General features: G+C 47.7%; 1 protein-coding gene across 1 annotated transcript in view; it reads left to right on the top strand.

Moving 5' to 3' along the window:
• The window catches only part of LOC107124076 (zinc finger protein 883-like), a gene marked incomplete at its 3' end in the record, with an annotated part of 12,271 nt that extends 6,431 nt beyond the window's left edge, over positions 1 to 5,840 (top strand). Inside the window, exons 2-4 of the mRNA XM_015427462.1 lie at positions 737 to 804; positions 1,803 to 1,895; positions 4,080 to 5,840. Of these exons, the coding sequence (XP_015282948.1) occupies positions 737 to 804; positions 1,803 to 1,895; positions 4,080 to 5,840 (1,922 nt within the window). The remainder of the gene's footprint in view (positions 1 to 736; positions 805 to 1,802; positions 1,896 to 4,079) is intronic.
• Positions 5,841 to 11,481: the final 5,641 nt, after the last annotated feature.

An 11,481-nucleotide genomic window follows, 5' to 3' on the forward strand; every position in this document is an offset into this window, starting at 1 on the left:
GGCATTGTATCTGTCTGAGGTCCACCTCTTCCTCCTCCTCCTCAGACCCCACCCTCAGCAGGCTTCATCCCTAAAATATCCTGGAAGTTTCCAACCTTAATCTGCCTGTCTGTCTTAAGTTTTACACACACACATACACAGCCTCTGCCTAGGGAAAGGGCAGCTGACATCATTCTCCTCTCCCCTATGAGGTATCCGGACCGCGGTCATTGTGCAGCCCAACATACCATGTGGCGGCGTCTCCTTTCAATCTTGCTGAGATGACATCGATTAGCGCTCCCTCATCACGGAATAAGTGCCGGCTCTCCGCAACGAACTTTTGAACTCGCACCGTGAAATAAGCGAGGTCATCCGGGTTGCCGTCAAACGTAGCTTCCAGGAGATCTTTAGGTCGAGGTCGCGGAGCTCTCATCGCAGGGCCCAGCGGTGCCTGACCCCCCATGAGAGGAGGGCCCGGGACCACTGGTGGGCCCCGCAGTGGCACCATCGGCGGCGGTAGACCAGGTCCCGGAGGCCCTTGCGGACCCCCCGGCGGTGGCGGCGGTGCAGGCACTCCCGGAACAGGTGGGGCTTGTGGAGGTGGTAGTACCGGCGGCGGAGCATGCAGAGGTGGCGCGGGTGGTCCCTGTGCAGGTGGAACTTGCGGTTGCGGGGCATAATCTGCTAGGAAATTAGTCATTCGAATGTCCATCATCCCCGGCAACGCTTCCATCACATCGTGGACCGTTCGCATCAGGTCTCTCACCGATTGTTCCAGCTCCTCCAGCCGTTCCCCGGTCGACTCCTCCGGGATCGGCTCCCGAGGTTGGTATTCAGGAGGCGGCCCATAGTCTCCTTCCGTTTGGAAGTCCGCAGCTCCCTCCGAGGTTCTTGCACGGGCTCCCTCCCCCACCGGCTCAAACATCCAGTCTTCCACGTCTCTCCGATAACTCCCAGTCTCCCCCGAACTCCCGGCGTCGGGAAACATTCCTTTGTCAAAAAGACTTTCTCGAAGCCCACTGCCTCGACGGGAGTACACCTCCCGGGTGCCTTGGGTGTTGTACAAAGGCCAATCATCCTGTGCTGGTGTCTTCCGCGCACCCCAATTCGAAGGGGTTGGAGGCGGCCAAGACAGGTAGGCAGGCAGTCGGGGAATCGCTCCCCCCACAGCACCTTCCCCTGGTGCGGTAGTTGTAACAATCAAAGGTGCGGAGGTAGTGGGGACCGATCCTGTGTCCCCCTCCGTGGTAGGTAGGTTTCCCTCAGACCCGCTCATGGTCTCGCCAGAATCGGGACGATAGGAGAAAAGGAGTTCTAACAATATGTTGGATCCCCAAGCATCGAGAATAAATCCACGTTTCAAAGAAAGTAAAGTTTATTTCAAAGCATTGGAAAGATACTCAAACACGTTCCTTGTTAGAACTGGGTACAAGCAGTTAGGGCAGACATGATAAAGGGATTCAAGTTAGATACACAACCAATGGATAACGTTCCCGCTGGCGGGCAGGAGAAAACGGTTGCTTGCTCAGGTCCTGGGAACCAGGCGAACAGTAGACATAACACAGGTGCAGTTCTCAGGCTTGATAAGTAAGAAGCTAGCAGCGAAGCATACTCTCCCCCTCACATCCTCCAGTTGTTTTACTTTGGCATTACAGCAGGGAAAACACATAGGCCAGCTGGCAGGGACAGGGATCACATATGTACAACCAGAAGTTACACAGAACACCATGGCAGCTTGCTGACAATTGGCTACATTAGAATGACTGATTGGATGTACATTGAGAGGGATTATAATCTTTTCCCTTTTCTTCTCTCATCAAAAGGACCTGTGACAGCCAAACCTGACCTCATATCATGGCTGGAAGGAGAAGACGAGCTGTCTGCTCCGTTCTCTGAGGAGGAGGCGGGATTGACAGGTGTGTGGTGGGGCTGTGGCTTGCCGGTAGATTTCTGCAGCCCTGAAGATATGAAAATGTGAAACTTACTTTTTCCAGGTCCGATCCCACTTTCCAAATCTAGCTGAGTATTATCCCTCAGAGTGTCCGGAGTTTCTGGAAAGGAGGTTTCCCATCCCCGTATTCTCCATGATCCCTTGAGCTGGAGATGCTGCCACTGAACCTGGGACCGAATGCACAGAAAGAATGTGCTTTGCGACAGTAATATGTCACAAAGAAGAAGAAGAAGAAGAAGAAGAGATTGGATTTATACCCCGCCCCTCACTACCCAAAGGTGTCTACAAACCCCTTTCCATCCCCCTCCCCACAACAGACACCCTGTGAGGCAGGCGGGGCTGAGAGAGCTCTTGGCCGAAGCTGTTCTTTTTTTCTAGAACAGCTCTTATCAGAACTACGGCTTGCCCAAGGTCATCCAGCCCAGGTGCAAGTGGAGGAGTGGGGAATCAGACCCGATTCTCCCAGATTAGAGTCCGCGCACTTAACCACTACACCAAACTGGCTCTCTACACCAAAGCAACTCCAGATAACTTTCAGATGAACATGTTTGGCTTCCCCAGCCCCATTACAGACCAATGAACAGGTCAATAAGAACATAAGAGAAGCCAGTGTTGGATCAGGCCAGTGGCCCATCTAGTCCAACACTCTGTCACACAGTGGCCAAAAATACCAGGTGCCGTCAGGAGGTCCACCAGTGGGGCCAGGACACTAGAAGCCCTCTCCCACTGTTGCCGCCCCCCCCACACACCAAGAAGACAGTGCATCACTTGCCCCAGCCTGTGAGTTCCTATCTATACTTTGTGGCTCATAGCCACTGACGGACCTCTGCTCCAGATGTTTCTCCAGTTCCCTCTTGAAGCTGTCCATGTTTGTAGCCACCGCCACCTCCTGTGGCAGTGAATTCCATGTGTCAATCACTCTTTGGGTGAAGAAGGACTTCCTTTTATCCGTTCTAACCCGACTGCTCAGCAATTTCATGGAGTGCCCGCGAGTTCTTGTATTGTGAGAAAGGGAGAAAAGTACCTCTTTCTCTACCTGCTCTATCCCAGGCACAGTCTTATAAACCTCGATCATGTGATTCTGACAGGCCTGCCACATAAACATTTGCTAGGCAACATAAAATTCAGCATCTACTAGAGGATAGCCTTTCTTTTCTGGCATATTTTAAACCCACATGAGGATTCAAGTCCTCCTGTTGACAGCCAATGTCAAGTTGCCTGGAGCAGCCAGTCTAAAAGCTGATCTAGTGTCCTAAACGGTGGTTTAGGAGAAGGATTAGATAAGAATAAGAAATTTGGTAGGGGTGGGATCGCTGCGGGAAGCCTGGAGGAGGGGAGGGAGGGAAGAAGGGAAAAGGGCTATATTGGAAATAAGGGAATGTTATAATGTTGGTCATGTTGTTATAACCCGATGATAAAATGTTTTTGAAAAAAATAAATAAAAGCTGATCTAGTATCCCAAGCAACATTCAGAAGTGGTGGTGGTGGGGCTGCACAGAAGATATCCTGCATGCCGGGGTTGTTTGTGACAGGATCACAGAGCAATTGCCAGTCAAGTTGGGGGGGGGGGCATCTGGCCTGGCCTAGAGGTGAGTCAGCTGTAGCACAGACTCTTAGGTGAGATGCGGGAGGAAGGTCGGAAGAGAGAAAGATAAAGAGGAAGAGAGAAACAAAAAAAAAAAGAAAGCAAATAGATGAGGGAGGGGGAGAAAGGTAGAAAGAAAGGTGGACAGGATGAAAGAGATTGAAAGAAGGAGAGAACGAGAGAAACAAAGAAAGCAAATAGATGGGGAGGAAGGAAGGAATGAAACAAAGCAAATAGGTGAGGGAGGGGGAGGAAGGAAGAGAGAGAGGAAGGAAGGAAGGAAGGAAGGAAGGAAGGAAGGAAGGAAGGAAGGAAGGAAGGAAGGAAGGAAGGAAGGAAGGAAGGAAGGAAGGAAGGAAGAGAGAAAGAAAGATGTGGAAAGTAAATAGATGGGGGAGGGAGGAAGGATGGGGGAGAGGCAGAATTAAATACAACAAAGGTAGCCTTGAATCCAAAAGCTTATACCCAGGAGATCTTGTTAGTCTTTAGGTGCTACGGGACATAAAATTAGGTGTTTGTGGAATGTGTTATATCATAACACTAGGTATCCCTTTCTCTCAGCAGGAGACATGGGACAGTCATCGAATGAAGCCGAAGAACACCGATGGATGGATACATATTCTGATGCGAAAGAGAAGTTTGAATATTTGGATGCACCGAGGAAGGAGGAGGGAAAACATCAACCTAAAGGGAGGAGTAATTCCGGGCTTTTACAGGAGGATGATTCTCTGCACCAAGAAGTAGGTCGAGGAGGCAACAGGAATGACTGCACTGCAAGCGAGGAAAATGTCACTGAAATATCCATTATTAATATTCAGCAAAGGGTTTGTAACAGAAAGAACATATATAAATGCCTGGAGGGTGAAAAAAGTTTCAGACAGAGAGTGCACGTTACTTTCTATCAAAGAATTCACACAGGGGAGAAACCATATAAATGCCTGGAGTGTGGGAAAAGCTTCAGTCGCAGTTCACAACTCAGAGTCCATCAAAAAGTTCATACAGGGGAGAAACCATACAAATGCCTGGAGTGTGGGAAAAGCTTCAGTCAGAGTTCCAGTCTTACTTCTCATCAAAGAATTCACACAGGGGAGAAACCATATAAATGCCAGGAGTGTGGGAAAAGCTTCAGTCAGAGTTCACACCTTTGTGTTCATCAGAAAATTCACACAGGGGAGAAACCATATAAATGCCTAGAGTGTGGGAAAAGCTTCAGTTACAGTTCCAGTCTTACTTCCCATCAAAGGATTCACAAAGGGGAGAAGCCATATAAATGCCTAGTGTGTGGGAAAAGTTTCATTCAGAGTTCATGCCTTCGTGTTCATGAGAAAATTCACACAGGAGAGAAACCATATAAATGCCTGGAGTGTGGAAAAAGCTTCAGCCAGAGTGCACACCTTACTTCCCATCAAAGAATTCACACAGGGGACAAATCATATAAATGCCTGGAGTGTGGGAAAAGCTTCAGTCACAGTTCCAGTCTTACTTCCCATCAAAGGATTCACAAAGGGGATAAATCATATAAATGCCTAGTGTGTGAGAAAAGCTTCATTCAGAGTTCATGCCTTCGTGTTCATGAGAAAATTCACACAGGAGAGAAACCATATAAATGCCTGGAGTGTGGAAAAAGCTTCAGCCAGAGTGCACACCTTTCTTCCCATCAAAGAATTCACACAGGGGACAAATCATATAAATGCCTGGAGTGTGGGAAAAGCTTCTGTCGTCATGATAGCCTTACTTTCCATCAAAGAACTCACACAGGGGAGAAACCATATAAATGCCTGGAGTGTGGGAAAAGCTTCAGTCAGAGTTCCAATCTTACTTCCCATCAAAGAATTCACACAGGAGAGAAACCATATAAATGCCTGGAGTGTGGGAAAGGCTTCATTGACAGTTCCGGTCTTACTTCCCATCAAAGAATTCACACAGGAGAGAAACCATATAAATGCCTGGAGTGTGGGAAAGGCTTCATTGACAGTTCCGGTCTTACTTCCCATCAAAGAATTCACACAGGAGAGAAACCATATAAATGCCTGGAGTGTGGGAAAGGCTTCATTGACAGTTCCGGTCTTACTTCCCATCAAAGAATTCACACAGGAGAGAAACCATATAAATGCCTGGAGTGTGGGAAAAGCTTCAGTCAGGGAGCACAATTTGTTTACCATCAAAGAATTCACCAAGGGGAGAATCAATACAAATGTCTGGAGTGTGGAAAAAGCTTCAGTAGTAGTTCCAGTCTTACTTCCCATCAAAGAATTCACATGGGGGAGAAACCATATAAATGCCTGGAGAGGGGGAAAAACCAAAAGCAAAAAGTGAAGATTCATGGTATGGAAAAACTAACAAAAGACCAGAAACCCATGAATATGATAAAGAATTTATAAAAATAACTTGTACATTTTTATCAAATGTTCAATCTGGATGAAGAATATTATACAAAATATCTGGTGTATGTTCAATATTGGAAACACCTCTAAGTCCCAATTTCCTTTCTTAGTCCTTCTCAGTGAAGGAGTAAGGTCCAATGCTGATGGAGACAAAGCAATCCTGTTAACAGGACACCAGTAACATCCCATCCCCACAGTTCTTCAGGAACAGGCACCACAACCGAACATAAGTAATCTATAACAAAAGAAATACAGGCCGCCAGAACTCTGTGTTCTAAGACAAAAATCCCTGGTTTAAAATATCATCAGTGATTTACCATCAGCTAATTACTACCAGGTGGACTGTAAATGACTCCTAACACATTTAAAACCGGGTTTGATTCCCCACTCCTCCACTTGCACCTGGCTGGACGACCTTGGGCAAGCCGTAGCTCTGATAAGAGCTGTTCTTGAAAAAGAGCAGTTTCTTCTCCCAATCTCTGGTGTAGAGAGCCAGTTTGGTGTCGTGGTTAAGTGCGCGGACTCTAATCTGGGAGAACCGGGTTTGATTCCCCACTCCTCCACTTGCACCTGGCTGGACGACCTTGGGCAAGCCGTAGCTCTGATAAGAGCTGTTCTTGAAAAAAGAGCAGTTTCTGTCAGAGCTCTCTGAGTCCCGCCTACCTCACAGGTCGTCTGTTGTGGGGAGAGGAAGGGAAAGGAGTTTGTAAGCCGCTCTGAGACACCTTCGGGTAGTGAAGGGTGGGGTATAAATCCAATCTCTTCTTCTTTTATTTATTTATTAAATTTATACCCCGCCCTACCCGCCAAAGTGGCTCAGGGCGGCTTACAAACAATTTAAAACCAACATACAATTTAAAACCAGCAATACAAATATAAAATACAATTTCATAAAATTCCAGTAAATACAATACAGAGTAATTAAGTACAGCGGCATTCTGTGATAGTGCTAGTGTGACACAGCCAGTGCAGTCAGGTCTTACTGGTACGCCTGGCGAAACAGCTCTGTTTACTGCCCTACAGAACTGCTGGAGGTCCCATAGAGCTCTGATCTCATTGGGGAGCTCATTCCACAACATTGGTGCCGCCAGGGAAAACGCCCTAGTCCTAGTTACTGACAACCTGGCATCCCTAGGCCCAGGGAGGGCCAGGCAGTGTTGTGTCCCAGATCTCAGTGCTCTTGGGGGAACATACGGGGAAAGGCGGTCCCTCAGATAGGCAGGCCCCAGACCATTCAGGGCTTTAGAGGTCAAAAACAGCACCTCGAAGCAAATCCGGAACGCTATTGGAAGCCAGTGCAACGACTTCAGCACAGGCTGGATGTGCTCCCACCCGGGGAGGCCCATCAACAGCCTGGCTGCCACGTTCTGTACCAGCTGCAGCTTCTGGAGTTGCCCCAAGGGCAGCCCCATGTAGAGAGCATTGCAGTAGTTTAGCCTCGCGGTGACCATGGTGTGGATCACTGAAGCCAGATCATTGCGTTCAAGGAAGGGGACCAACTGCCTAATCAGTCGAAGGTGGTAAAAGGCTGCCTTGGCAGTGGCTGCTACCTGGGCCTCCATTGTCAAGGAAGCATCCAGGAGCACTCACAAGCTCCTGACCCTCGGCGCTGGCACCAACGGTGCCCCCCTGAGGGCCGAAAGAGGGGCCCCTACCCCTGAGCCGCTCCGATTCAGGCAAAGGACCTCCGTCTTCATCGGATTCAATTTGAGTCGACTCAGCCTAAGCCATCCCGCCCAGTCCAGATCTTCCGGGGTAGAGCCAGACTGACCACCCAACAACAGATAGAGCTGGGTGTCATCTGCATATTGAAGACACCCAAGCCCATGCCTCTGGGCAATCTGGGCAAGGGGGCGCATATAGATGTTAAATAGCATTGGGGAGAGCACCGCCCCTTGGGGCACTCCACAGACAAGGCAAATTGGAGACTGGCCGGTAGTTGACCAATTCGATTTTTTTAAAGAGGACGGACCATCGCTTCCTTGAGAGCCCAACGGTGCCCCCCTGAGGGCCGAAAGAGGGGCCCCTACCCCTGAGCCGCTCCGATTCAGGCAAAGGACCTCCGTCTTCATCGGATTCAATTTGAGTCGACTCAGCCTAAGCCATCCCGCCCAGTCCAGATCTTCCGGGGTAGAGCCAGACTGACCACCCAACAACAGATAGAGCTGGGTGTCATCTGCATATTGAAGACACCCAAGCCCATGCCTCTGGGCAATCTGGGCAAGGGGGCGCATATAGATGTTAAATAGCATTGGGGAGAGCACCGCCCCTTGGGGCACTCCACAGACAAGGCAAATTGGAGACTGGCCGGTAGTTGACCAATTCGATTTTTTTAAAGAGGACGGACCATCGCTTCCTTGAGAGCCCCTGGGAATAGGCCCTCAGAGGGACCTGTTGATAATGTCCCTAAGGGTGCTTTGGAACCCCTCATGGCCAGCTTTAATTAGCCAGGAGGGGCACGGATCAAGGCTGCATGTGGTTGGGCATACCGTTGAGATCAATCTGTCAACTTCCTCTAGGCTGAGAGGACCAAAACAATCCAGAATGGGTCCAGAAGACGTGCATGGAGCCTCGAGTTTGCATACTGTCTCAAGTGTGGCCGGGAGGTCGCCGCAGAGCAGCAAGACTTTGTCTGCAAAATAACTCGCAAAAGCCTCGTAGCCAATATCCAATTCCCTAGCATTTTGCTCTGTGGCAGAATGTTTAACGACCAAATCGTTCTATACAATTGTGCCAGGCGCGAGCTTGCAGATGCAATCGTGGCTGTGTAGAACTCCTTCGCAGCCTTGGTTGCCATCTCATATGACTTCATAAACGTTCATTAGGATGCTCTTGACGCTTTGTCGCGAACCCGCAAGCACTGTCTTTCTAACTCTCTGAGCCTTCGCTTCATCAGCCTCAGCTCCTGGGTATACCAAGGAACAAGCCTTGAGCGAGGGCGCAGAGGGCGTCAGGGAGCGATCTCATCAATGGCCGCCGAGAGTCGACTATGCCAGTCCTCGACTAGCTCATCTAATGAGCCGCCAGGGCTGCAATGGGTCCATTAGGCTCTGCGGGTGAGCCAAAATCCACTCGCCACCCAAACAGGGTTGGAGTGACAAGTTCACTTGGGCCCTCAGGGCATAGTGGTCCGACAATGGAACTGCTGTAGCAGTAATCCGGTCCACTGTAACCCCCGCCGCGAAGATCAAGTCAAGCGTGTGACCAGCCTGATGTATGGGGGCCATTGCATATTGGGAGAGTCCCAGCGCCGCCATGGAACACATACAAAACCTCTTAAAGGGAACCTCTTATATGTAACATTTCCACTTGACAGACCAAACCATCACATGTAAGAATTTGTAACTTTGCTAGTACAACAGGTGCAGTGGCCCAATACATTGAAAAACAGTTCAGATGGCATAAGTTCTTAACTTGACCCCTATTATCTTAACCCCTATTGGCAAAATCCATGGACATGTTCTCACTGTCCCTTAGGAAATCCTCCCGTCTAGAGGAATTTTTTTTTAATTCGGAGAAATTGACTCTAGGGGAGACTGATCAGTCTTTTGGAGTGAAATGATCTCTAACGGAGCTCTTAAATTTTGTCAGTGCGTTTCTGATATAACCATACTGACAACTTATTATCTGGAGTTCTGTATAAACATACATATATTTATTACAGTTCTGCAGGGCCTGCAAGACGGAGCTCTTCCACCAGGCATTCAGCTGAGGAGCTGCACTTAACATCTTAACATAAGACCAGAGCCTTGCCTTGGAATTTATCAAAGGCTCTTGTACTGTGCTGTTACTTAACAGTGGCGGCCCCATACTGATAGAATGAGCTCCCGGAGATCATCAGGGCCCTGCAGGAACTTTTACAGTTGTGCAGGGCCTGCAAGATTGAGCTCGTCCACCAGGCCTTTGACTAGGGAGCCGCACCCAATAAAGTGAGGCCCTGGCCCCAATATTAACATAATTATTAACAGCCTGATACAACCCAGACTATGCCGTTAGCTGACTGTATGCCTGTGGGTGCTGCTAAAGCCTGCCATCGTTATACAAACCGTACTAGCACTTTGTATCATGTTGTGTTTTGTAATTATAGTGTTGTGTTTTTATCCAATTTCTTTGTTTTAGTTGTTTTTTATGTGCTATGTAAGCCGCCCCAAGCCTGCCTTGGCAGGGAGGGCAGGATAGAAATTAAATAAATAAATAAGTATCCTATCTAAAAACTATGTTTCATCGCCATATATGTAATATTTATATATAGCACCTTAAAATTATTTTATTGTTTTAATCTGTTTTTACATTTTATTGTAAGCCACCGTAAATCTGCCTCAATGGGGAGGGGGGGGTTATAAATCTAATAAAATAAATACTGTATTTTCTGGTGTATACTTTTTAACCCAGGGAAATCTTCTCAGAAATGGGGGGTCATCTTATACGCCGGTAAATACGGTACTCTGGTCTTTCTATCGCTTTCAGTAGTACATGCTGCGCTTTGAGTGTAGCAAACAACCGAAAAACAAAACAAGTATATCCCAAACTCTATATTTTAACTGGAAAAGTTGGGGGTCGTCTTATATGCCCAGTCGTCTTATACACCGGAAAATACATTCAGAAAATGAATGGAGTTCATGTCAAACTGCCATGAAACTTTTATATGCTCGTGCAAGTTATTTAACCACCAGTTCCACTGTGTCCACGCTCTTATAGATTACCAAAACATCATCTATGCAACGTTTAAATAACAGGATGTCATCATGGAATGGGATTGTTGGTGGAGTCCAAAATGTGCTTTTCTTCCAGGTCATCCATAAATATATTGGTAATGTTCACAAGCACCCTCACTTGTAGGTAAAATTCTTCCCCAAACCTAAACATTTTGTTCAAGGGATGACATCAAGGATTTCCATTTCTCTCCCAAAAAAGGCAGGAATCAACACCATACATTTGCACAAGTTGTTTTCCACAAGTCTCCTGCCGTCTTCATGTGGTATACTTGTGTACAAAGCCGCTATACCACAGGTAAGGAGGAGTGCATTAGGTGGAACAGTAATGCCTTCAATCTGCCGTGTCGGGTCCTTAGTGTCTTTTACACAAGTGGCCATTTAGAAACAAAAGGTAGAAGAAAATGATCCAAAAATCATGATAAAGGCTCAAGTAAAGAATTGGACCAAGAAATAATGGGATGACCAAGGGGAGGGTGTCCAGGTTTATGGATCTTGGGAAGGGTATAGAAAATAAGAGTGGGTGTTAAACAAAAACGTATAAACATGCTCTTCAATTAGCCCCATAGTTAAAGCTTCATCGAGCATAATTTTGATGATAGTAAGATTGGGGTCTGTGTCAGGTTCCTCGTCAAATCACTCTCCACACACACTTTTTAAGTGAAAGGTTTTATTAGAAGATATGAGATGTTCAGGGGTTGAACTCTTTGTCAGAACTGGGGTGCCAAGGGGGGAAAGGTGCATATAGTTACAATCCCACATTCCATTCGTGCACGTCAGCTATACTACAAGGACCATGAGAGATATACGGTCTACAACTAGCCAAACACAGACTCTTCTCCAAGGACACTTCCTGTGTGAAAGGTGCCT

The sequence above is a fragment of the Gekko japonicus genome, unplaced genomic scaffold (assembly GCF_001447785.1).
Source record: "Gekko japonicus isolate JY-2015 unplaced genomic scaffold, Gekko_japonicus_V1.1 scaffold3094, whole genome shotgun sequence".
Lineage (NCBI taxonomy): Eukaryota > Metazoa > Chordata > Lepidosauria > Squamata > Gekkonidae > Gekko > Gekko japonicus.